This window comes from Somniosus microcephalus, chromosome 12 (assembly GCF_052327205.1).
Source record: "Somniosus microcephalus isolate GS21.2 chromosome 12, FLI_Smic_1.0, whole genome shotgun sequence".
Taxonomy (NCBI): Eukaryota; Metazoa; Chordata; class Chondrichthyes; order Squaliformes; family Somniosidae; genus Somniosus; species Somniosus microcephalus.
The window spans coordinates 74,225,249-74,252,640 of record NC_140998.1 but is presented as its reverse complement, the minus strand read 5'-3'; the positions used below and the strand labels follow the sequence as shown (position 1 = coordinate 74,252,640).

Sequence of the window (27,392 nt, the reverse complement as noted above, 5' to 3'; positions counted from 1 at the left end):
CTGTCAAAAGTGACAGCCTGCAGCTTTTAGTGCTGCTGAGATTTCTAACTGAGTCTGCGTAGAAGGACTCAGCTTAGAAATCAGACTGTCAGTGTTTCACAGCTTCAAACAGCTGTGAGACACTGATATTTCATCTGTCAGAAATCTTGACAGATGAAATTGCAGTCTGTGACGTCACCTGTTGCCGGGTGGCCCTTAATTGGCCTGCTGAGCCCGCTGGGCGGGCTTAACAAGGTCAATCAAGGGAAAATCACGCGGATTGGCCGGACGTCGAAGTAGGCGGGTCAGAAACCCGAAAGGGGAAGTCCCGCCTTCTTCCCGACAGGTTCGACAAAATCAACCCCGTATTCTCCTGGGAGAAGGAAAAAACCCCAGATAAAAACCCCTAGGCTAATACAGTGAAAAAGGAATTCTGGAAAATTTCTCTCCAACCCCCAAAAAGGTAATCAAGAACAAGTTCCAGGAGATAATAATGGCCACCAAGTATATTCCCCAACACCCTACCTACGTTGTGTACAGTGAAGGAGTGGGGAATGGTACCAGGAGACACTGTCTGGCCTGCAGCAGCTAGCAAAGCCCAAGTCTTGCACACATTCTCACTCTTTCCCTCTGTTGCCCTGAGATACTGGAACTTCCACTGCTGACAGTGAAGCTGCTGCTGTCTCAGAATTCACTCTCCCTTTCCTTCTTAAATTCTATACATCCCATTTTCCCTATCCCCAAATCACTATAAACTTACCTTCTCCCTCCTCCTCCCCTTCCATAAAAACCTCTCGACAGAAAAATCACTAGCTTAACTTCCGCCGTATGTTGTGTCTTTTCTGTCGATCACACCTTCCACCCGCCACCACCACCCACCCATCAAAAATAACCTGCAGTCCACACACACACACACACACACTGTCCATTCTGTCAAAATCTGCTTTCTTCTCTTAGGATATTGAGGAGGATGGCAGCTATTACATTTTTAAAATCAACACTACTATTTTTTTTAAATGGTACTAACCACAGAGTTTAGAGTACAAAGACATATTCCAAATGAAAGCAATTAAAAAAAAAAAATCAGAGTGGAGAGGCGTGACCCAGGCTGGCTTGGAGTTGCAGTTTTAGGCACAAAGATGTCTCAGATAGAGTAATCCGTGCAGCCACCTGACACAAAGGAACTATTAATGGCCAATGGGCTTTCTGGACCAATCATGAAAGCTATCGTTTGGACACTTCCAGACCTACAGTATAGCTCAAAGTCTGTTAATTGACAAGAAGTACTGAGGTACTTCTGTAGTTTATAAAACTGCAGCGGTTTAATTATCTGTCGATAACAACCTACAGGGAGAGGATTGATTCTTTGTTGGCTCTCTGTAGATAGCCATCAACAAGTAATTAAAGTGCTGCAGTTTAACAATCTACACAAGCAGCTCTGTATAGATTCCATTCTCATCAATTTGCTCTAATTTCAGCTACATTATGACTCTAGTATTGTACTATTCCTATCCGGTGAGGAAACGATTTGGGGTTAGACACCAACATGCCTTCAGTTTGTGAGAAAGAAACTCCAACTTTCAAAATCTGCACTAGTTAAACAGGAATTTTTGTGACTGAGCTAATTAAAGAGCAGCAACAAATCATAGAATCATAGAATAGTACAGCACAGAAGGAGGCCATTCGGCCCATCAAGTCTCCCATTCAGTTAACTAAAGCTTTTGTTTGTGAGAGGCTTGGTTGAACAGGAATTTACTATCATTGGATAGTAATCGTTGTCTCCTACTTTGCTAGATTAATTTTTGCAGTCACTCGATGAGTCGCCATTCTGTGCCTGAAATGAGTCAGAGTTGTCTAGCTGACCAAGAAAGATGCTAATCCATGCTAGATTATGTGCTTAAATCCTGGAGTGGGGTTTCGGCTGACAAGCTTCAATTTCAGTGGTGAGTGTACGACAAACACTAAGCCAAGCTGATACTACTGTATTTTCTACTTAGTACACTGTGAAGCAGCTACAAAAATCTTGTTTCACAGCAGCTTTAACAGAACTCATTTACTGTAATATTATCAATTACCTGGTTGATGTCTCAGCTTTATTTGAATCACTTTTTTCTCCATTTATCTCAAGAAGTTTCTCAAGTGTTGGGATGTCTTCAAAGGAATGCCTCACAGGTTCAGATGGAAAAGAGTTCTGAAAAATGTTTTCCAAGAGATTCCAAGTATCAGCCTAAAGGAATTAAAATATTTCATACTCAGTATGCTTTGATGTTTCACTTTACAAGATCACAAGATAATTATGGATGAGGAAGCCCATTCATTATGATCCTGAAGTTTCTACATTGTGGGATCCAGTTGTTAAATTTTGAGGAATTTCACCTCTGTTACGCTATCTGGAAGTCCATTCCATATATTGATCACTCTGTGTGAAGAATTTCCTGATATCATTCCCAATACCTTTTACTAGTTTGTACCTCTGTTCCCTTGTCCTACTCTTGTAATTTATTTTGAAGTAATATTCCATTAATTGAATTGTATGCCTTCTTTGCAGGGTGATAAAATCAAGTTTCTACAGTCTTTCCTTACAACTTGGACATTTGATATTAAGGAGTAGCCTAATGGTTCTTCTCTGCACTGCTTCCATCACTTGAATATCTATTTGGTGTCTCAACAATTAGAAATGGTCTCAATACTCGAGGTGTGCCCTGGTCAGAGCACCAAATAGTTTGATCATGACCGTGAAAGGATCAAGAGAGGTGGTGGAGAGGTAGAACTGGGTGTCGTCAGCACCCCGTCAAACCGCCATTTGCTGGGACTACCCTCACTTGGTTCCATTCATATCTATTCAATTGTAACCAGAACAACAATGGCTTCTTCTCCAGCACCATTAATGCTGGAATCCCCCAAGGATCTATCCTCAGCTCTTCCTCAGCTATATGTTGACCCTTGGATATATGGGGTCAGCTTCCACATGTATGCTGATGATGCCCTGCTCTACCTCGCCATCATCTTTCCCAACCCCTCCAACTGCCTCTGTGCTATCAGCCTGCTTATCTGAAATTCAGTCTGGAATGAGCCACAATATCTTCCAACTGAGCATAAGGAAGACTTCTCTCCTGCCACTGTCGGGCTGAACCAGATTGTTTTCAACCTCGGCATCCTATTCGACCTCAGGCTGAACTTCAGACCCCATATCCTCTCCATCATAAAGACTGTCTACTTCCACTCCATAACACTGTCCGCTTTCATCCCTACCTCAGCGGATTTGCTGCTGAAGCCATCATCCATGCCTTTGTCACCTCCAGACTCAACTATTTTAATTCTCTCCTGGATGACCTTCCATCCTCCACTCTCCATAAACTTCAGCTCATCCAAAGCTCTGCTGCCCATACTCTATCCTGCACCAAGTGCCCCTCGCCATCATACTGGTCTTCACTGAGCTACATTGGTTTGCCGGTCCCCCAGTGCCTCTAATTTAAAATTCTCCGTTTTTAAAATCACTTCATGATATTACCTTTTCCCATCTCTGTAACCTCCTTCAGCTCGACAATCTCCTTCCCCTGACGCGGGCCTCTTGTGAATCCCCACCTCTCTTCGCCCTACCATTGGTGGTAATACCTTCAGTGCCTACATCCCACGCCTTGGAATTCCCTTCCTAAATGTCTTTGCCTTTCTGTGTCCTTCTTCTCCTTAAAACCCATTTCTTTAACCAAGGTTTTAGTCACCCCTCCTAAAATCTCCTTCTTTGGCTCAGCATCTTTTTTTAAGTTACGCCTCTGAAGTGCCTTTAATCGTTTTTCTACATTCATGGTGTTATATACAAGAACAACTTTGATTTATATAGCTCCTCTAACGTAGTATAACATCCCAAGTCGCTTCACAGGAGCATTATCAAACAAAATTTGACAAAATAAATACAAGTTGTTGTGTTTGTCACATTTCAGGATTTCTGTCCATGTTTTCATTGAAAGGACTTGGATATGATTAATGTTACGGTGTTAATTTTAAATTAAAGGGAGATGACCAAGGTTAGAATTTCTCCTCACATATACATGCTGGAGCTGTTTGGACAAAGAGGGGATTGACATGTTATTAAGCTAGGCATTGAAACTGTGACCTATGACAATCGCAGACAATAGGCGAGTCATTACCTCATCTCAGATGCTACCAAAACATTCACACTTGGGGGTTGTAAAGTCCCTTCCTTTTGTGTTCTGTATGAAACTAGTTTCAAAGGGTGAGGGCAATAGTAAACTTGATTGGCAGCTTTTCTGGTCAACCCCAGACAAGGAGGGATCAGGATCCAAGCTCCCGAATGCCTGTGGGGCAGGAAACAAAAGAACCAATGTGGGAAGTCAATAATGATGTCAAAATACTGCAGATGCCGGAAATCCAAAACAACAACAGAAAATGCTGGAAAAACTCAGCAGGCCAGGCAACATCCGTGGAGAGAGAAATAGAGTCAACGTTTCAGGTCAAAACCCTTTGTCAAGACCTGAAACGTTGACTCTATTTCTCTCTCCACGGATGTTGCCTGGCCTGCTGAGTTTTTCCAGCATTTTCTGTTGTTATTTGGGAAGTCAATTAGTGAGGTTTACAGGGAGGGAGGCCAGGAAGGTCCAGGCAGGTTGTTTTCAGAGAGCCGGGCAAGTAAACTCTTGAACTACAAGAGACGCTGGATCTGCTCATGGGGGTAACGGGTCTGTTGAATCCCAGAGTATATCTAAGGCAGAGCAATATTTGTAACAGTATTCTACAGAAGTGCCATTGAACAACCTCTCCAAAACTATTTGCTAGTCTTTGGTATTTCTGACTCAAAGATCATGTTAAACTTAATCAATCTGCAGTTGCTGTTCCCCAGGGGTGATAGTATTCTAAACAACGTACAAGAAATAGAATTCTAACAAATGTCAGGTCAAGATGGAGCACTGCTCAGGGGATTCCCTTACACACTGGATCATGAAGCAGCCATGCATTGCATTTACCAACTCAGGACCCTAAACCATTTGGATTTCTCAATTTATACTTGGTTGGTTAAAGTTACCCATTAAAATAATCTTCATGTTCTCACATATCCTTTCTATCACTTCATTTAGCAAACTGTTCCTCTTATGCTGATCAAAACTGAGGCTCATGGAATAGGTGGGTCAGTGGCAGCTTGGATAAGGAATTGGCTTAAGGATAGAAAACAGCGAGTTGTGGTAAATGGCTGTTTTTCAGACTGGAGGATGGTAGACAGTGGTGTGTATATATATATAAATAAATGACCTGGATATTGGAATACAGAGAATTTCTAAATTTGCCGATGACACCAAACTTGGGGGTGTGGCAAACAGTGATGATGATACCAATCGACTGCAACAGGACATAGAAAGACTAGCAGAATGGGCGGACAAGTGGCAGATGGAATTTAATACAGAGAAGTGTGAGGTGATGCATTTTGGCAGAAGGAACAGGGAGAGGCAATATACACTTAATGGCACAGTTTTAAAGAGTGTGCAGGGACAGAGGGGCCTGGAGTTAATGTGCATAGGTCCCTGAAGGTGGCAGGACATATTGAGAGAGTGGTTAACAAAGCATATGGGATCATGGGCTTCATAAATAGAGGTACTGAGTACAAAAGTAGAGAAGTTATGCTGAACCTTTATAAAGCGCTGGTTAGGCCACAACTGGAGTATTGTGTCCAGTTCTGGTCACCACACTTTAGGAAGGATTTGAAGGCCCTTGAGAGGGTGCAGAGGAGATTTACCAGAATGGTTCCGGGGATGGGGGGGGGGGTCTTAGCTACAAGGACAGGTTGGAGAGGCTGTATTTGTTTTCATTAGAGCAAAGGAGGTTGAGGGGTGATTTGATAGAAGTGTCGGGTTATGTCGGGTTTGGATAGGCTAGACGGGGAAAGGCTGTTCCCACTAGTTGATGGTACAAGGACTAGGGGAGCAGGATTTAAGGTTTTGGGCAAGAGATACAGGGGGGATGTGAGGAAAAACTTTCAGTAGTGGGGAAAATGCTAGAGTCTATTATAAAAGATGTAATAACAGAGCACTTGGAAAACAGTGACAGGGTCGGACAAAGTCAACATGGATTTACAAAAGGTAAATCGTGCTTGACTAATCTACTGGAATTTTTTGAGGATGTAACTGGTAGAATAGATAAGGGAGAACCAGTGGATGTAGTGTATTTGAACTTTCAGAAGGCTTTTGATAAGGTCCCGCATAAGAGATGAGCATGTAAAGTTAAAGCACATGGGATTGGGGGTAAGGTACTGACTTGGATAGAGAACTGGTTGGCAGACAGGAAACAAAGAGTTGGAATAAACGGGTCTTTTTCCGAGTGGCAGGCAGTGACTAGTGGGGTACCGCAGGGATCGGTGCTAGGACTCCAGCTATTCACAATATATATTAATAATCTAGATGAGGGAACTAGATGCAATATCTCCAAGTTTGCAGATGACAACGCTGGGTGGGCGTGTGTGCTGTGAAGAGGATGCCGAGAAACTCCAGTATGATTTGGACAGGTTGGGTGATTGGGCAGATGCATGACAGATGCAGTATAATGTGGATAAATGTGAGGTTATCCACTTTGGTGGCAAAAACAGGAAGGCGGATTATTATCTAAACGGCAATAGATTCGGAGAAGGGGAAGTGCAATGAGACCTGGGTGTCCTTGTGCACCAGTCGCTGAAGGTAAGTATGCAGGTGCAGCAGGCGGTTAAGAAGGCAAATGGTATGTTGGCCTTTGTAGCGAGAGGATTCGAGTACAGGAGCAAGGATGTCTTGCTGCAGTTGTACAGGGCCTTGGTGAGACCACATCTTGAATATTGTGTGCAGTTTTGGTCGCCTTATCTGAGGAAGGATGTTCTTGCCATGGAGGGAGTGCAGCGAAGATTCACCAGACTGATACCTGGGATGGCAGGAATGACGTATGAGGAGAGATTGGGTCGATTGGGCTTATATTCGCTGGAGTTTAGAAGAATGAGAGGGGATCTCATTAAAACTTATAAAATTCTAACAGGACTGGGCAGACTAGATGCAGGAAGGATGTTCCCGATGGCGGGGGAGTCCAGAACCAGGGGTCACAGTCTAAAGATAAGGGGTAAGCCATTTAGGACAGAGATGAGGAGGAATTTCTTCACCCAGAGAGTGGTGAACCTGTGGAACTCTCTACCACAGAAGGCAGTTGAGGCCAATTCATTAAATATATTCAAGAAAGAGTTAGATATATTTCTTAAGGCTAAAGGGATCAAGGGATATGGCGAGAAGGCAGGGACAGGGTACTGAATTTGGATGATCAGCCATGATCTCATTAAATGGCGGAGCAGGCTCGAGGGGCCGAATGGCCTACTCCTGCTCTTATCTTCTATGTTTCTAGGTTTACGCAGCGAGTAATGAGGACCTGCCGACGGAAGTGGTGGAAGCGGAGGCACTCAATGTTTTCAAGGGGAGACTGGATAGGCACTTGAGGGAAATAAATTTGCAGGGCTACGGGGATAGATTAGGGGAATGGGACTGACTGGATTGCTCTACAGAGAGCCGGCACGGACTCAATGGGCCGAATGGCCTCCTCCTGTGCCATTATGACTCTATTGGTCCCGATCATACCCCTAGCGTTAACTTGGATTTTTCCCCACATTATAGATTTCTAACCATTTTGTAGATTTCACCTTCCACAGGATAAACTTAATTTAACTACCCAGTATCCCCAACATATAGGACTACATACCTCCTTTTGTATATTGTCTTTTATGAACACATCAACCTACTCTGAAAAGGAAATATTTGCAGGATTATAGAGAAAGAGCAGGGGAGTGGGACTAACTGGATAGCTCTTACAAAGAGCTGGCACAGGCAAGATGAGCTGAATGGCCTCCTTCTATGCTGTATGATTCTATACTCCTCCGGGAGGAGTCATCAAAGTGATGGGAGAAGTCATCAACAGAGCTATCAAGTGGCACTTACTCACCAATGCTCAGTTTCAGTTTTGTGAGGACCACTCTGCTCCAGACAGACCTCATTACAGCCTTGCTCTAAACATGGACACAAGGCCTGAATTCCAGAGCGGAGGCAAGTGACTGCCCTTGACATCAAGGTAGCATTTGACAGAGTGTAGCATCAACAAGCCTTAGTATAACTGAAGTCAGTGGGGATCAGAGGGAAAACTCTCCAGTGGCTGGAGTCAGAGCTGGCACAAAGGAAGATGACTGTGGTTCTTAGAGGGCAATCATCTCAGTCCTAGGACATTGCTGTAGGATTCCCTACCCTCACCTCCACCTATCTAGTGTAAATTATTCTCAATTCCTGCATTTATTTTCCTTGAGAGTCTCTTTCCACCGCCCCCCCCCCCCCCCCCGCAAGTGCATCCCATCTCTCCTGTACCAGTCACACAATAGGAGGTCCGGGGTATTGTTTGGTCGCACCTATCACATTCAATAACAGACTTATTTGCTTTAGTCAAAGATTTCAATACCGATGGATGGCTATTTATCTAATCTAAATGATGAGAAATATAGTCATACCCAGTGATGTTTCTGTATAACTTCAAAGGGTTTTAGATCATATTTATGTATAAACTTTCAGGAGAAAGCAGTCAGTGTTTCAGTTTTGCAGCCAGATGTCTGGAGGCTTGGAGTTCAAGTTCTGTGCCAACCAGTGCTAGTTTTCAAGCGGTAGTCTGTTCTACAGTGCAAGAAGGTAGTTTATGTCTTAGAGTTTATGTTTAGAGAGAAAGTAAATGGCGTCTTTCTGTACATAAAACACTTGTTTGTTCACAGCTCGAGTCCCGTTCTGGTAACAGTGTATATTCAGTCTGCCTGTCGAAAAGAGGAGAATCATGTAGCCGGTATAGAGCAAGGGTTCACTATTACAAATATCCAAGGATTGTATCATTGACCTAGAGACTGGGCAGGTTAAGACCTGCTCCTGATCATAGGAAATGAGAGGTCTGCTTATGGGTGTGGTTAGTGATTTAAAAATATCAACCATAAAGCTGAAAAACAAGGCACTGTTCAAAACAAAATGAAAGCATTCAACTTGTGTAAATCACTGATCAGTTGCACGTTAAATATTCTCTGTGACCTGCTATAAAAAAGGATATTTAGGAGAATCAAACAAAATTAAAGATGCCACATAAGAGTCCTGTGTGTTTATAGCAAAATGGTAAGTCCTGCATTTTTAAATAAACTATGAAGGTCAAAATGATGTTCTTATCTTTATTACCCTCCAAACTCTAATCCAATAGCTGAGCAATACTGTCAAAAATATCTCACACCATCATCTGCAACCAACTCCAATTGAGGTTTAGCAATAAGTACACTTCCTCAATAAAAATGCTGACAGATTTACCGGCAGTAGTTGTTTTGCTCCTACACTTTATGAAGTCTAGAAGACTTCTAATATATGAAGATATTTTAATTTAAGTGTTGATCTAACCAGAAGCACTTCCTGATAAACTTCTGTGTAGTTATCAGTCCAATGCCTCTGGAAGGTTGATAGCTTGTCACCCTGTTTAGATGAAGGGACTCAGTGTAACATATCCAAGTTTGCGGATGATACAAAGTTAGGTGGGAAAATAAGCTGTGAGGAGGACACAAAGAGGCTGCAAAGAGCTATAGACAGGTTGACTGAGTGGGCAAGAACATGGCAAATGGAATACAATGTGGGGAAGTGTGAAGTTATCTACTTTGGTAGGAAAAACAAAAAAGCAGAATATGTTTTGAATGGTGAGAGACTGGGAAATATTTGCATTCAGAGGGACCTGGGTGTCCTTGTACATTAATCACAGAATGTTAACATGCAGGTACAGCAAGCAATTAGGAAAGCAAAGCTTTTGTTACAAAGGGATTAGAGTGTAAGAGTAAAAGAAGTCTTACTACAATTATACAGGGCATTGGTGAGGCCACACCTGGAGTACTGTGTACAGTTCTGGTCTTCTTACCCAAGGAAAAACATACTTGCCTTAGAGGGAGTGCAATGAAGGTTCACTAGACTGGTTCCTGGGAATGAGGGGATTGCCCTATGAGGAGAGATTGAGTAGACTAGGCCTATAATCCCTAGAGTTTAGAAGAATGAGGGGTGATATAATTGAAACATAACATTCTTAAGGGGTTGACAGGGTTAATGCTGAGAAAATGTTTCCCCTGGCTGGGGAATCTAGAACCAGTGGTCACAGTCTCAGAATAAGGGGTTGGCCATTTAGGACTGAGATGAGGAGAAATTTCTTCACTCAAAGGGTTGTGAATCTTTGGAATTCTCTACCCCAGAGAGCTGTGGATGCCCAGTCGTTGAGTATATTCAAGACAGAGGTTGATAGATTTTTGGGAACTAAGGAAATTAAGGGATATGGGGATAGTGCGGGAAGGTGGAGTTGAGGTAGGAGATCAGCTATGATCTTACTGAATGGCGGAGCAGGTTGGAAAGGTCAAACGGCCTACTCCAGCTCCGATTTCTTATGTTTGTATGCTTGCCTTGAGACAATGGTCTGGGAGGTCAGCTTTATGTCTTTGAACCCAACTGTGAGTGACATCTGTATTTGTTTGTGTAAACATTATTTCGATTCCCTTTGTTTTGGGAATACATGAGATTTGAACACAATTAACCCAGTTATCCTAGCTGGAAAAGGTCCCATATAGCATCTAAAGCAGGAAGGTTGATTGACAACCACATGTCCAAGTATGGGTATATTTTAGGCACCTCTCCTCAACTCAATTCTTCTTGCATTACAGCTTGTGTGGCGGTAGTCTCATTAAACTTTGTGGACCATTATAAATCCTCACTTATAAGAGTTACAGTATGGAGACTAATCCAGGTTTGGGGTTATAAGTAGAATTAGGAAAGCAGTGCAGCTTCTGTTACTTTTGTACCAAGGAGGGAGTTTGAGTTAAAAGTTCTAGAAAAATAGTGCAAGCTGCTGAATTGTCCCATGTTACTGCTATGTGTTATTTTTTAAAATAAACCCATCCTATAGTTTATAACCCAAACCACACTCTAATAGAGTGTTTATCCTTCCTTCATAGTCACTGGGTCAAAATCCTGGAACTCCCTCCCTAACAGCACTATGGGAGTAATTTCACCACACGGACTGCAGCGGTTCAGGAAGAGGGCTGACCACCACCTTCTCGAGGGCAATTAGGGATGGGCAATAAATGCTGGCCTTGCCAGTGATGCCCACATCCCAGGAACAAATAAAGAAGAAACTGTCTGAAGTCCAGGAGATCATGAGAACTTGTGTCATATCCAGTGAGGTAAAAACATTAATAGGGGTTACTATTCAACCTATATCAATGACTTAGATGAGGGGACAGAGTGTAATGTGTCCAAGTTTGCTGACAATGCAAAGCTAGGTGGGAAAGTAAGCTGTGAGGAGGACACAAAGAGGCTGCAAAGGGATATAAACAGGTTAAGTGAGTGGGCAATAAGGTGGCAGATGGAGTATAATGTGGGTAAATGTGAAATTATCCACTTTGGTAGGAAGAATAGAAAAACAGAATATTTTTTAAGAGGTGAGGGACTAGTAAATGCTGGTATGGAGAGGGATTTGGATGTCCTTGTACACAAATCAGAGAAAGTTAACATGCAGGTGCAGCAAGTAATTAGGAAAGCAAATGGTATGTTAGCCTTTATTGCAAGGAGGTTGGAGTATAAGAGTAAGGAAGTCTTGGTACAATTGTACAGGGCTTTGGTGAGACCACACCTGGAGTACTGTGTACAGGTTTGGGCTCCTTACCCAAGGAAGGATATACTTGCATTAAAGGGGGCTGCAACAAAGGTTCACTAGATTGATTCCTGGGATGATAGGACAATCCTATTATCCCAGGACAATCCTATGAGGAGAGATTGAGTAGAATCAGCCTAAATTCTCTGGAGTTTAGAAGAATGAGAGGTGATCTCATTGAAACGTATAAAATTCTTAGCGGGTTTGACAGGGTAGATGCCGAGAGGCTGTTTCCATTGGCTGGGCACTCTAGAACTAGGAGCTGTATGTAGTCTAAGGGTAAGGGGTCAGCCATTAAGGACTGAGATGAGGAGAAATTTCTTTACTCACGAGGGTTATGAATCTTTGAAATTCTCTTTCCCAGAGGGCTGTTGCTGAGTATATTCAAGATCGAGATCGATAGACTTTTGGACTCTAGGTGAATCATGGGATAGGGCAGGAAAGTGGAGTTGAGGTAGAAGATCAGCCATGATCTTATTGAATGGTGGAGCAGGCTTGAGGGGCCGTATGACCTATTCCTGCTCCTATTTCTTATATTCTTATTTAAGGTCACACTTCGATTTGTAGGGAGCGAGGTCTCACTTGATGTTGAACAAGAGAGAAATATCTAGTGAAAGTGAAAAAGACTTATAAACTTCCTTGAGGAGCACAATGTCTTGAGTAAAAGCCAAATTGGATTCCTGCCAAACTATAGAACATCCGATCATATCTTCACCCTACAGACCCTAATTGACAAACACGTTCACCATAACAAAAGCAAAATCTACGCATGCTTTGTAGATTTCCAGAAGGCTTTCGACTCCATCTGGCATGACGGTTTATTCCTGAAACTTATCGAAAGCGGGGTAGGAGGGAAAACATATGATGTAATTAAATCAATGTATACAAACAACAAATGTGCAGTTAAAATTGGAGACAAACAAACAAAATACTTCCCACAGGGGCGGGGGGTGACGCAGGGCTCGCCAATCTCACCGACACTCTAATATTTACATTAATGGATTGGCAAAACTACTTGAACAATCTACAGCACCCGGCCTCACCCTATATGAATCCAAGGTTAAATTCCTCCTCTATGCAGACGACCTGGTTCTGCTGTCACCAACTAAGGAGGGCCTACAGCAGAACCTGGACCTGCTGGAGTCGTACTGCCAGACTTGGGCCCTGACAATAAATCCCCAAAAAACCAAAGTCCTTGTGTTCCAGCAAAGATCCAAACATCAGGGACCCAAAATAAATTTCACAGTAGGAACAACCAAAATTGAACAAACCACTAACTACACATACTTGGGCTTAAAAATCAGTTCTACGGGAAACTTCAAACTGGCTGTGAATGAACTGAAAGAGAAAGCAAGAAGGGCTTTCTATGCCATCAAAAAATCAATCCAAATAGAAATCCCAATTAGCATTTGGCTCAAAATTTTCAAATCAGTAATTGAACCAATTGCACTCTATGGCAGTGAGGTATGGGGACCGCTAACACAACAAGAATTTGCAAAATGGGACAAACACCCAATTGAGATCCTACATGCAGAATTCTGTAAAAGTATCCTCCGGACTCAAAGGAAAACAGTAAACAATGCATGCAGGGCGGAACTAGGCCAATATCCATTAATAATCACTATCCAAAAAAGAGCCACCAAATTTTGGAATCACCTACAAATGAGCAACCCCCAATGCTATCACTACGACGCCCTGAAATGCCAAGAGCTGACCATAAAGAAGAATACCCTCAGTCAACTAGTCCTGGGACTCAGTGAAGTAACTACTAACAATACTAACAATAACCAGCCCCAGGACAGTGACAGGGTAACACAAAGAATTCGACCCAACACAATCGTCGCTAAGCAAAAGGAAAAATATCTGACATATTGGGCAGAAACAACAAAAACCCAAAGCAAACTCAATTGCTACTTGGCCCTAAACAGACAATACAACATAGCTGATTACCTGACCCTGGTAAAGGATAACAAACTGAGAAGAACCTTGACAAGGTACAGACTTAGCGAACATAGCCTAGCGATCGAAAAAGGCAGACACAGGTAGACCAGGCTGCCAAGAGAAGACAGGATATGCTCTCACTGCAGTCAGGGAGTAGTGGAGACAGAGATGCACTTCCTCACAGCCTGTGGAAAATATCAGAGCATCAGGGAGAATTTCTACCAAAAATTCTCACAAATATGCCCTGAATTCAGAAATCTGAATGACAACCAAAAACTCCCATTCCTACTGGGGGAGGAGAGAAGCTGTGTAACACTGGCGGCACACTATGTTACAGCTTGCCATGAACAGAGGGACAACCAGTAAACTAAGAAAAGAGTATATATAAACAAGGCGAATGTATATTTATACACTCAGGGATATACCTGTTTATACACTGTATGAATAGAACTGCGTTTATGTGTTCAACCATAAATGTATTTTGATGCTTTGGCAACATAAGATGTACCTTATCATGCCAATAAAGCGATTTGAATTTGAATTTGAATTAATAACAGTGGTAGCAGCAATCTTTTGAGATAAGAATATCACCCACAGATCAAAAATAGGCTATTCAAAGTTTTAAATTTCAATGAATTTTAGCAATAGCATACAGCAGTGCTTAGAGTATGAGAGATGTAGATCATGAGATAAGGTTGGGGGGGAAAGGCAGGATGAGACATCCCATAATGGGAAAAAAACTCAAGTTAAACATGATGTGGGCATATATCACACCACTTTTAGCATGAACAACCATCTTTCAGTGAGAAAGGTAGTATATAAAATGGGACACAATTCTCAGTTGATTCAAAATGAGAATACTGCCAAAGCTCAGCAAAATGCAGTCAGCACATTCCTGAGCAGAAGAGAGTGCAGACATTACAATCACTTCATTGTATACCTCAACACCCATATCCCCCCAAACCCTTTCCCCCAATTTCCTTCTGCATCCACTGCTGGAATAAACCTTCCCCCAAATCACTTTCAAACCACAATACCTCTGCAACTGCCAATCTGCTCAACCACATCCTCACCTGCACCTTTGATGCCCTTTCTCCAGTAAAACCTTTACTCTCTCCCACCCTAGCCATTGCCCCTGCTATAGCATCTAACTTCATTCCTTCAAGACCATGAAGCGCACTTGAACGTATCTGGTGCACAACTGATTTAGCCATCCATCACCAAATCTGACTGGACACATAAAGCACCATTAGGCCTCACTCTCCTTGTCAAGATCACTCACTACTCCAAGATTATTCTGAAAAGCAAAGATAACTCCATGCTTCTTTATCCACTACCAACTGTCTCTTTAAACCCTGCTCCCTCAACACTCACCTCGAACAACTACTTATGGACTTCTTTGTCACCACGATTGAAACCATCCATTCAGTTGGCTCTCCCCTTCTCCTTGCCTAACAAGCCACACATCCCCCAAAGCTGCTGCCTTCCCTAGCCCCGAACATGCATCTCTCCGTAGTTTCTCTCCTATCTCCTGTCACACCCTCATCGAGTTCATCTTATCCACGAGACCCGCCTCTTGCTCGCTTGGCACCATTTCCACTAAACTGCTGACCGACCAACTTCCCTTCCTGGTCCCCCACGTTAGCTTACATTGGAAATGGTTACCTCTGTTCCGGTATTGACCCCAACCCTTTCAAAACCATTGCGATCATGCTTCCACAAAAAAACAAAACCCGCTCAAACCCCTCCATCCTTCTAAACTACCGCCCCGTCTCCAATCTCCCTTTCCTTTCCCGCAACTCTATGTTTGAATCTCTCAAATTAAGTACCACAGCACTGAAACAACCCTAATCAAAGTCATCAATGACATCCTCTGTGACTGTGACCAAGGTGCGCTCTCTCTTCTCCTCCTTCTTCTTCTTGACCTTTATGCAACCACACAATCCTCCTCCAACACCTCTGCTCCATTGTCCAGCTCAGCAGGACTGCCCTCGCTTGGTTCCACCCTTACCTATCCAATCATAACCACAACATTTCCAGTAATGGCATCACTTCCCGCCACCGCACTGTTACCTCTGGAACTCCCCATGGATCAACCCTTGGTCTCTCCTCTTGCTCATCTACATGCTGCCCCTTGGTGACATCATCCAAAGACATGGGGCTAGGTTCCACAGGATGATACTCAGCTCTACTTTTCCACCATCTCTCTTGACCCCTCCATTGCATCGGTGTTGTCAGACTTCTTGTCCGACATCCAGGCCTGGGTAAAGGTGCAATTTCCTCCAGTTAAACATTGGGATGAATGAAGCCATTGTCTTCGGCCCCTGCCACAACTCTATACCCTCTCCACAGATTTTCCATCCCCTCCCCGACCATGTCGCAGGCTGAACCAGACTGTTTGCAACTTTGGTGTTCAACTTGACACCAAGCTGTGTTTCTGACTCCATATCCTCTCCGTCACAAAAACCGCCTACTTGCACCTCTGAAAATTGCCTGTCTCTGCTCATCTGTTGCCAAAATCCTTATCCATGCCATTGTCATCTCCAGACCCGACTATTCCAATGCTCTCCTGGCCGGCCTTCCACCCTCCATAAACTACAGCTCATCCAAAACTGATCATTTCCTATCCTAGTTGTTTATGTAGATTAGACACAATAGGAGTCCCAGCCAGAGTTCTCCTCTTACCAGCGTTTTTGGGGACCGGGAGGGGGGTGCAGGTTGGTGCTCGAGGTGGGAACCCTTTCCCACTTTGGAACACTGTGCTGGTGGGGTGGTTTGCACCCTTGGTGTAGACCAGATTTCACCTTCCACCAGACTCCCGGACACTGGAACCTGCTCCACTTTTGTCATTTTTCCATGCTTTCCATTCTTACTCCCCCTTTAGCTACTCACACTCAGTTCTGAGGAAGGGTTCACTACTCAAAATGTCAGCTTGTATTCTCTCAACAGATGCTGCCTGACCTGTTGAGACAGCGTTTTCAGATTCTGTTTCACTCCCCCTCATTCAGCCAATTCCTTTCTATAGGCAGGTTTTACCATGGTTACCCAGGCTCAGTATGGGCTCAGAGGGTACAAAACTCCTAAATGGTACTTTGCTCAGTGATGTTACCAAGCTCGATATTCTAAAAAAGGCATATTGATGATAAAAGACTAGAAACAACCTAATTTTTCCTCCACTACAGTACATATTTTTGGCAATATTGCAGCAAATTCATCAGAAAAACAACCTCTCAACAGTACAAGATGCCATTTAACAGATACGGATTTGTAATGTAATTTGATTTTTCCAGATAAACCAGCAATTACAGCTTTGTAACTCACTCCCTGATACTTTTTGTTCAGCACTTTTTGTTCAGCACATTACAAAAACTCAAGGAGGAGTTTCACCATCAGCATCTCTTTCAATACTAGTTATAAAATTCTTTGAAATACCTTATTGCTTTATTCAGTTCAGTAGATTTTTATTTGAATATTTATTAAAATTAGCAAGTGCTGATGATATCAGTACTGGCTGAAAGATTTTTTGAGCCAGACCTTGTGAGGATACTAAATTAACAGTTAATGCGGAGTCATTCCTGGGCTTATCACTAAACAAAAAAAGAACATTCTACCAATGCTGGAAATCTGGAAAGAAAACACAGAAAATGCTGGCAACACTCAAAGTCGGGCTACTTTCCTTTCTTTACGGATTCTGCCTGACTTGCTAAGTGTTTCCAGCATTTTCTGTGTTTACTTTCTACCAATAATTAATGCAACTCTCCAAAGGCAAGTCTTAGCAACTCTCCCAAGCAATTATCTTGATGATCATTGTTTACAAAAGAACTTGTAATACTAACCTTCAGAGCTGAACTTGCAGAGAGAATCTCTTGGTTTTGTGAAAGTGGAGAGCTTGTAGGGCACAGTACTCCAAAGCCTGAAAATTCAGTTTCATTACAGTCAACAGTCTGAAATGTGCCATTCACTAAATGGCCATTACCTTCAAATGTTGTCCATTTTACTGCCGAATCAGCTAAACTGTTATCAACAAAATCTGCAGATTGGCCTAGATTGTTGCCACTAAGTAGTTCCTCCTCAGCATTCCCAGAAATGTCTAATTTTAAAGTGCTGAACTCCGGAGCACAAACATTGGTAATTGAAACAGAGGGTTTGGATTCATTGTCACATTCGTGATTTGTAGATGATTTGTGATGTTGGACTGAAAAACAGTGATTCTTGAAGTTATCATTAGGAACTTTGGAGCTCTGTTGCAGGGAACTTTTTTCCACAGAATCATCTCTTTCCCTCAAAGACAATTCACAAAAAGTACCAAAAAACTGCTGTTGTACAGGAGATGTTTTATAGTAACCTGCAAAGTCACTCCATAAATCATTGCTTCCTTCATCCTTTGAAGCACAAGATGTTTCATTTGGTGAAGCATTATGCTGCATATCCTCTCCAATACCCACTGAATCAGCTCCATTTAAGATATGCTTCATGTTGTTATCGGGATCCTCCATATAGCCTACTAGGCCGGCAATAATTGAATCAATGGGATCTAATGCTTCCGAACTGAAAGCAGTATTAGCTTCTAATAGAGTTGTCTCTCTTTGGATTTTGACGATTTCTCCAAGAACTTGCTCCTCCATACAACATTGGTTTACAGATGGATTTCTGGCATCTAATCCACAATCATCCAAAGGAACAGAGATTTCCACATTTATTTCATTCAGATTTAAAGGAAGATTCTGTCATGTTCTGGGGAAAATTATTTGCATTTTGATTTTCTTCAGCCTGTTGCAAAAGTGCTGCTGGTGACCTTTCCTGATACTCTGTGTAACACCAGTTATCATGTTGATGGCACATGATTGATGACGGTATTACTATGGAGTTGTTATACATAGATAATTCAGAAGTAGTTCACAAAGGACTGATTGGTTGTGAAGTAAAAATGGAGTGTTATTTTCAGTACTTTGTTATGTTTCTAGCTTTCGTGTAACTCAATACACTTCATATCCCAGTTTAAAGTTACTGATGAAACAGCTTAAAAATAAGAAAATAAATAGTTCACCAGTCTTTGCTTACTGAACTGTGTTGCAGTTTTACATGCTATGGAAATATTGGTATTAATTTAAGAGCTACATTTGCAAGACATGGAGGTATGCTTGATGTTATTTTGCAGTTTATGGTTTTACAGATTAGTCTGTTTTCCCATCATGGTAAGTTAGCTAATTGTGCTGTTTTCATATGACCTTCAGCATTTGTGCCAATAGTCTCCTTCAGTCTGTAAAAAGAAATGAAATCTATAAAAAAAAGAACAAAGTGAAACATTCTTTGCATATTTGTTAGATTGGGCATTATGCAAGAAAACAAAAGGCTATTATACACAGACCAACGTCAATTCTGGCTTGTTGGACACATCTTACAGCAGTTCAAGAAGGCGGCCCTCCACCACCTTCTCAAGGGCAACTAGGGATGGGCAATAAAAGCCGGCTTATAAAAGTCCACAGCCCGAAAATGATTTTAAAGAAAGGATTAGAAAACTGGATTTGTATGAAGACTTTGCATTTTGCCAACAGGTAAACACTCTCTAAGTCTCCTCCTCCTTCTTTCCTGGTTAAGTCTTCTTGACAAGAGGTGATGAATCAGGCTGTAGTACAACCATAAGACATATCACAGTCAAGCCCAATCGTCCCCAATGGCTGCCCACATCACTTCCCAGCAGGAATCATTGTGTAACAAATAGAAATAGAAACTGGAGCTGATTTCCTGAGCCTGAGATGCTGAGATCAATTGTCATAGTCCCACCACTATCCTGAGCGAGTTACCAGTGATTGAACCCAAGGCATTCCTGGTCAATATGCTCCCCTCCCTACTATTTTAGCCTAAAGGACTTATTTTCTATTTACTGACAGTAAGAAAGCAGATGAATAAATTACCAGATAATCTGTTTTTGGTGGTGTTGGTGAGAGCCTTGGGATCTTTTATATCCACTGCTGCAGGAAAACAAAACCTTTGTTTAACTTCTCATCTGAAAAGCAGCACCTCTGACAATGCAGCACTCCCTCAGCATGGCAAAGAAATGGGGCTTATACCCATGATCTTCTGACACAGAAGTCTGGGCAACTCAAGACACTGTCAGGGTGCAACTGCCTTAAGATCATATATGCTGCTACTCAAATACCCCAATTAAAGATTGTGTAAATGAATTTTTAAGATTTTACAAGGTCTACCCTACTTAAAGTGACTTGTTTTGCCCCTGTTTTCATGCAATCCAGAGTGCTATCACTGAGTGAACTGGATATATTTAAAAAACAGAATTATTTTTGAGTTTGAAAGAAAAAAATGTGACTATCTAAAAGTCTACTTGCACATAATGTTGCATTTCATCCAACATTGGATTGCATTCAAACAAGGGCAAAACAAGTCACTTTAAGTAGGGTAGTCCTCGTAAAATCTCAAAATTCATTTACACCATTTTTAATTGGGGTATTTGAGTAGCAGCTTATATGATCTTAAGGCTGTTGCACCCTGACACTGTCTTGAGTTGCCCAGAACAATAATCTCCACATTATGCTCATGTGCAACCTTTGGGCCCTTGGAATCTTGATACATGACAAAGGTCACAGCCCAGAAACCACTTTGACCAGTGGATTAAATGAGTTTAGGGTAGCCAGCAACAATTGTTCTTGGTGATGTAGGATACCACTCCTTCAGTGTTTGAACACGGAGCAAAGCAGAGTTGGCAGAGGAACCGTTCCAGCTGGTCAATGGAAGCAAAATTGCAACAGTAAAGTGTGTGGCACACCTTGGTCCAAAATAGGTTACAGTCAGCCACAACAGAAGCATTTTAAGGCAACCCACCACCTATTACTCCCTGAACGACCAGAGGATTCATGAATTCAATATGGAATACACTGGTTACCAGAGAATGAACAGGGAGAAGACCTTTTAATTGGCAAGTACATTGTAATTTATGAGGGTTTGTATTAATTGTGTGTAGTTTGGTTATCAGACAAGAAGGCAATTATTTAATCATGGCTCAGACTTACTAAAAAGGTCAAGAGGCAAAGCTAAGATTCTCCCTGTGAATGTGAACACCAATAGGAAGTTTTAAAAATAAAAGTAAAAAACAGTGGTGACTTTTTCTCCCTATAAAATAAGTTCACATAGTTAATTTAATAACCACGAATCTGTGGAAAATATAGGGTCAGAAAATACTGCAGTTCATCTGGCTCGCCTTAAATCTTTATTTTTATAATTATTTACAAATAGTATTCTAGCTTTAAGCATACATCCCATTTGCAACTTAGAACTTAAGCATATTTAAGAAATATTTCCCAGCGGGCCAAATGAGTAGCAATGAAAATTAATGCACTGACTTTGGAATAATGCACGTTTTAATTAAATAGTAAAGATCAATTCTGACTAACCTCATCTATAGTTATCAATAGTTAATTATGTTGTTCTACTTAGTTAAAAGACTGCAGGAACCATTTCTAATGTAACTATAAAAATCGTAGAAACAAAAGTCTATATCGATTGTCATTTCATATTCCTGTTACCAACACCATGTATTTTGACCAACCCTTTTCCTCCCTAAAAAATGAACAGCCTTTTCAAAGCACCCTGCTGCAACACCCTGTTGCCAGCTGGGTAAAGTTGGTGCTGCAGCAGGTAAATCTGGTCATACAAATTTTGACAACAGTTTTCTACTCTTTTACCTCAGTTCTAACATTTTTTGGAAAACAGCAGAGGCGATTGGCAACAGAATAAACAGGAAACGGATCACAAAATTGCAGTTCCCTTTGCACATAAAAAACACTAAAGTCTCTCATGAGATACTCAAGGCTCCGATTTTAACTCCAGGTGGATTCCCCTCTCAGTTAAAATTCCAGGTCGGGTGTCAATTATGTCATCGGGCCGCAACATGCATATGTAAAGAAGGATCCTGTTGGCTCCGGGTGCATGTCCTTGCTCAGGAGAGCAGGTTAAAATTGCAGATGTTGTGATCATGGTGGCTTTCGGACACTTAAGAGCCAGGGCGAGTTTAATTGCCCACCCGCCAGGTTTCTGCTGAGTGAGTGGGGTTAAGATCGCCCCTAATGTTCCTTGTCTGCAGTTTAGCTAATTTTCATAGACAAATTCCCAGACTTTAAAGTTATCCCTAATTTATTTTTACTTTCATTTTGTTCACCATTTTCTTGTCTCCCCACAACACAATCAAAATAAAAGATAACTGCATAGCCTAAATATAACAACTAGATAACCAGTAGGTATGTAAATTTGCAAACTTTTTTTGCTGAACTTTAATTACCCTCCTGATTTTTCAGTGGCAAAATGCTACATTCAGCCCTTCACATGCACCGAGTTTAAAAAAGAATCAAAAATCTCTCAATTAGCAATACAGTTTATTTTACTATAACGATAACACTCTTAAATCGTATATTTACACGTAATATTGGATTGATATTCACTAATGACAATGGATATAATTACAGGCGATGACTTTAAAAACCTTTAGACCTTGAAAGGCTAGAATTGTTATTGATAGTACAAAATAAATGAGTGCACTTAGCAGCCTAAACCTGTTGGTGAACAATATTAAAATTGCTGCACACCCGGAAGTGACAAAGCTTATCAATGCAATTTCACGATCTGCTGTCAGTGGATCATTTTACAAAGATGAAAGAAAACATGTTCACACTGACGAGTGGGAATGATGGTGGAAGGTTCACGATACATATACTCTCGAACAAGAATTACCCAAAGTGAAGACAAGTCTCTCTTCTAATGCCTTGGGCATCTTTGTGCGCTCTCGACTTGTCCAGCCTATGTCAAGAGTCATATTTAAAACGAGCCCCTATTAACGTACAATCGTTCCGTTTCCAGCCAGTGCTCTCCAATTAAACAGGCCTGGCAATTCTCACTCGTTTGGAGCGAAACTCCTATTTAGACCTACCTCACTCTTGTAAAATACATTTAAATGGGTTTATGGTCGATCTCGTCTGATCATTGAACTCACCCCTGACACTTTTCCAGTGTTGGCGGCTCTGCTAATGAAACTTTTCCCCAATCTCCTTTTTAAACCCAGTACGAATGTTTGTGAGCGCCCAGAGAGGAAGGCTACATATAGCCAGAGCTCAATAACCCGCACAGCCCTGCCTTTTAAACCGCGGCCAGCACCTGGACTTGGACCAGTTACCTTCCAGCAACGCACCGTGAACTGGAGGAGCCGGCAGATCCTGAAACCCGGTCACCAAAACCGACCTCCCCGGGAGAAAGGAGCTCGAGTGCTGATCCTGCCCGCCAGGCAGCTCTACCGTACCTGTGGCCGGCCTGCCAGCGGCTGATGGTTGCAATCGCCGCCGCCACACCCCGGCCCCGCTCCCGAGCAAACAGCGACAGCCCGCAGTGTCACCCACAGCAATCACTCTTGGGCTGGGCCTTGGCCGCGGCGCCGCTCTCGCCATTGGTGCCGACGGCCCCGCCCCCGGCGTTCCGATTCTTTATTTGTTACAGTTTAACCTACGTCACCCAGCCCAGCCTTCTGAGACGCCAGAAAGCCAGGAGATCCCATCTGGTGCCGGGCACCTGCTGGGGTTGTGACACAAGCAATGTCAAGAGATGGATCTATCTCAACAACAGCCACAACAATAACTTGTATTTATATAGTGCCTTTAACGTAGTAGAACGCCCCAAGGCGCTTCACAGGAGTATTATAAGACAAAACATTTGCCAAGGAGCCACATAAGGAGAAATTAGGACAGGCTTGGTCAAAAAGGTAGGTTTTAAGGAGTGTCTTAAAGGAGGAAAGAGAGGTGGAAAGGTTTAGGCAGGGAATTCCAGAGCTTAGGGCCGAGGCAACAGAAGATACGGCCAACAATGGTTGGATGATTATAATCAGGGATGCTCAAGAGGGCAGAATTAGAGGAGCGCAGATATCTCGGGGTGGGGGGGGGGAGGGGGAGAGTTGTGGGACTGGAGGGGATTACAGAGATAGGGAGGGCTGAGGCCATGTAGAGATTTGAAAACAAGGATAAGAATTTTGAAATCGAAGCGGAACCAATTAGGTCAGCGAGCACAGGGGTGATGGGTGAACGGGACTTGGTGCGAGTTAGGACACAGGCAGCCGAGTTTTGGATCACCTCAAGCTTACGTAGGGTAGAATGTGGGAGGCCAGCCAGGAGTGAATTGGAATAGTCAAGTCTAGAGGTAACAAAGGCATGGATGAGGGTTTCATCAGTGGATGAGCTGAGGCAAGGGCGGAGATGGGCGATGTTACGGTGGTGGAAATAGGTGGTCTTAGTTATGCCGTGGATATGTGGTCAGAAGCTCATTTCACAACCACACGGTGTCGCATTTACATATATTAGAATAGAATCATTGAAATTTATGGCACAGAAGGAGGCCATTCAACCCAGTGGGCTGGATTTTCCTAAGCCCCTGGAGTCGGGTTGGAGGCGTGCGGGCGATAAAAATCGGAGATCCGGGGGTCCCGACCCCATCCCGCCTCCAACCCGCCTCCATGTCAATTTCATAGGAGTCGGGTTGCCGACAAGTGCTGGAACCCGACTCCCAGAGGCGGGAAGGGATTAAAGGCAATTAAACTGCCTGTTAACAGGTAGTTTTTTGCCTATTCGCGATTTTTATTGCTGGTTTGTGGGCTTCCCGACAGCTCCAAACCACGAAAAGTTTTCGAGGCGGGACGTGGGTCTGAGGTCTTGGAGGGGTCGAGATGCCCAGTGTTCAGGTGAGTGAGGGGTGCAGGAGTGCAAAGGTAAGTGTTTTGCAAGTGTTTAAAGTGTTTAAATAAGTTTAACTTTTACTTACCTTTACAGGAGTCCTGCATTCCGGTGTAGGGAGTCGGCTGCAAGAACCACAGAAGCTCCGATTTAAAAAAAAAAATCAGCTTCTTGTTTTCTGCAGCAAAATGATTTAAAAGTTATCCTGAGAAAGGACTGAGGCTGAATTAGCAGTTTCTCAGTGCTTGACAGCTTCAAACAGCTGTTAAACACTGATATTTCATCTGCCAAAAGCTTTTGACAGATGAAATGTCAATCTCTGACGTCACCTGTTGCCGGGTGGCCCTTAATTGGCCTGCTGAGCCCACAGGGCGGGCTCAACAAGGCCAATCAGAGGAAAATCCAGTGGGTTGGCCACATCTCCATGGAGGCGGGACAACAAGCCCGAATGTGGGTTTCCCACCTCCAACCTGCCCCGTAGCAAAATCCAGCCCATTGTGTTTGTGTTGGAGGTAAAAGAGCTCTCCAGCCTAATCCCACTTTCCAGCTGTTGGCCTGTAACCTTGTAGGTTACGGCACTTCAAGTGCATATCCAAGTACTTTTTAAATGTGATGAGCGTTTCTGTCTCTACCACCCTTTCAGGCAGTGAGTTCCAGACCTCCAACACCCTCTGGGTCAAAAAAGTTCTTCTCAACTCCCCTCTGGTGGCCAGAGGTCAGATCGTGAGTGGGAGAAGCAGGCCACCGCTTGGAGCCGGCAACAGTGAGGAGGAGGCCGCGGTGACGAGGAGGACGGAGCGGCTGAGGGACATCGTGCTCCCACTGCCACGGGAAGCCATTGTATTGACTTTCTGAACACGGCTCTGTATGAATAGCTGACATGTCCCTACAGGGAGTAAGCATTCCATTGTAATTGTACTTGTACTGGTTACATATGGCAAATAAAATTGAATTGAATTAATCATAGATCATAGAATCATAGAAAGTTACAGTACGGAAGGAGGCCACTTCGGCCCATCGTGTCCGCGCTGGCTAACAAAGAGCTATCCAACCTAATCCCACTTCCCAGCTCTTGGTCCGTAGCCCTGCAGGTTACAGCATCCCAAGTGCACATCCAAGTACTTTTCAAATGTGGTTAGGGTTTCTGCCTCTACCATCCTTTCAGGCAGTGAGTTCCAGACCCCCACAACCCTCTGGGTGAAGAAACCTTCCACCAATTACTTTAAATCTGTGCCCCTGGTTTTTGACCCCTCTGCTAAGGGAAATAGGTAATTTCTATCCACTTTATCTAGGCCCCTCATAATTTTATACACCTCAATAAGGTCTCCCCTCAGCCTCCTCTGTTCCAAGGAAAACAAAGCCAGTCTATCCAGTCTTTCCTCATAGCTAAGATTCTCTACTTCCAGCAACATCCTTGTAAATCTCCTCTGTACCCTCTCTAGTGCAATCACATCTTTCCTGTAATGTGGTGACCAGAACTGCACACAGTAATCTAGCTGAGGCCTAACTAGTGTTTTATACAGTTGAAGCATAACCCCCCTGCTCTTGTATTCTATGCCACGGCTAATGAAGGCAAGCATTCCGTATGCCTTCTTAACCACCTTATCTACCTGGCCTGCTACCTTCAGGGATCTGTGGACATGTTTTCCAAGGTCCCTTTGTTCCTCTACACTACTCAGTGTCCTACCATTTAATGTGTATTCCCTTTCCTTGTTAGCCCTCCCCAAATGCATTACCTCACACTTCTCCGGATTGAATTCCATTTGCCACTGTTCTGCCCACCTGACCAATTTATTGATATCTTCCTGCTGTCTACAGCTTCCTTCTTCTGTATCAACCACACAGCCGATTTTAGTATCATCTGCAAACTTCTTAATCGTACCCCTTATATTCAAATCTAGATCATTGATATATACCACAAAAAGCAAGGGACCTAGTACAGGAAACTTTGTGTTATCCAGAGGCTAACTGTCCGGAATGCTTTAGCCACCAGCAAAAATCAGGTGCCGTTTTCATTAGTTTTTTTTTCTTCTCGTTGCTTTTTTCCTCAACAGTCAAGCTCTGCAAGGTCTGCTGAAGCTGTTGCTAAGCTACAGAGACGCTACAGAGACGCTTGGACTGTTTAGAAGCTGTTGCTAAGCAACAGGGTTTGTTGACAGATACGGAGCTCAGAAGTTTCCGTATCTTTCAACATTAGCTGGAGTGTCCGGCAGTTTTGAGGGAACGGCAACAGCTCGGTCCCGTCGGTGCCGGATAGCACAAAGTTTCCTGTACTGAGCCCTGCGGAACCCGACTGGAAACAGCCTGCCAGTCACAAAAACACCCATCAACCATTACCCTCTGCTTCCTGCCTCCGAGCCAGTTTTGAATCCAACTTGACATTTTGCCCTGGATCCCATGGGCTTTTAACTTCTACCCATTACTTTAAATCTATGTCCCCGGTTATTGAACTCTCTGCTAGGGGAAATAGGTCCTTCCCATCCACTGTATCGAGGACCCTCAAATTTTATACACCTCAATCAAGTCTCCCCTCAGCCTCCTCTGTTCCAAAGAAAACAATCCCAGCCTGTCCAATCTTTCCGCATAGCTAAAATTCTCCAGTCCTGGCAACATCCTCGTAAATCTCCTCTGCACCCTCTCTGTGCAATCACATCTTTCCTGTAATGTGGTGATGAGAACTGTACACAGTACTCGAGCTGTGGCCTAACTAGTGTTGTACAGCTCAAACATAAACTCACTGCTCTTATGTTCCCTGCCTAAACCTTTCCACCTCTCTTTCCTCCTTTAAGACGCTCCTTAAAACCTACCTTTTTGACCAAGCCTGTCCTAATTTCTCCTTATGTGGCTCCCTGTCAAATTTTTTGTCTTACAATACTCCTGTGAAGCGCCTTGGGGCGTTCTACTACGTTAAAGGCACTATATAAATACAAGTTGTTGTTGTGGCAGTTGTTGAGATAGATCCATCTCTTGACATTGCTTGTGTCACAACCCCAGCAGGTGCCCGGCACCAGATGGGATCTCCTGGCTTTCTGGCATCTCAGAAGGTTG

The 27,392-nt window shown here is 43.1% G+C and overlaps 1 protein-coding gene across 7 annotated transcripts in view; it reads right to left on the bottom strand.

Annotated features, from left to right (window-relative positions):
* The window catches only part of LOC147109308 (uncharacterized), a 45,430-nt gene extending 22,340 nt beyond the window's left edge, over nt 1–23,090 (bottom strand). Inside the window, exons 1-4 of one of the 7 annotated variants that reach the window (XM_086003123.1) lie at nt 22,805–23,090; nt 19,539–19,595; nt 17,460–18,883; nt 2,055–2,206 (exon numbers count right to left, since the gene is read on the bottom strand). In XM_086003123.1, coding sequence (XP_085859249.1) covers nt 2,055–2,206; nt 17,460–18,248 — 941 coding nt within the window. In that variant the 5' untranslated portion in view covers nt 18,249–18,883; nt 19,539–19,595; nt 22,805–23,090. Of the gene's footprint in view, nt 1–2,054; nt 2,207–17,459; nt 18,884–19,538; nt 19,596–22,804 lie in introns of those variants that run through there. The other 6 variants (XM_086003124.1, XM_086003127.1, XM_086003125.1 and 3 more) reach the window with 6 other exon arrangements.
* Between the last annotated feature and the right edge of the window lie 4,302 nt (nt 23,091–27,392).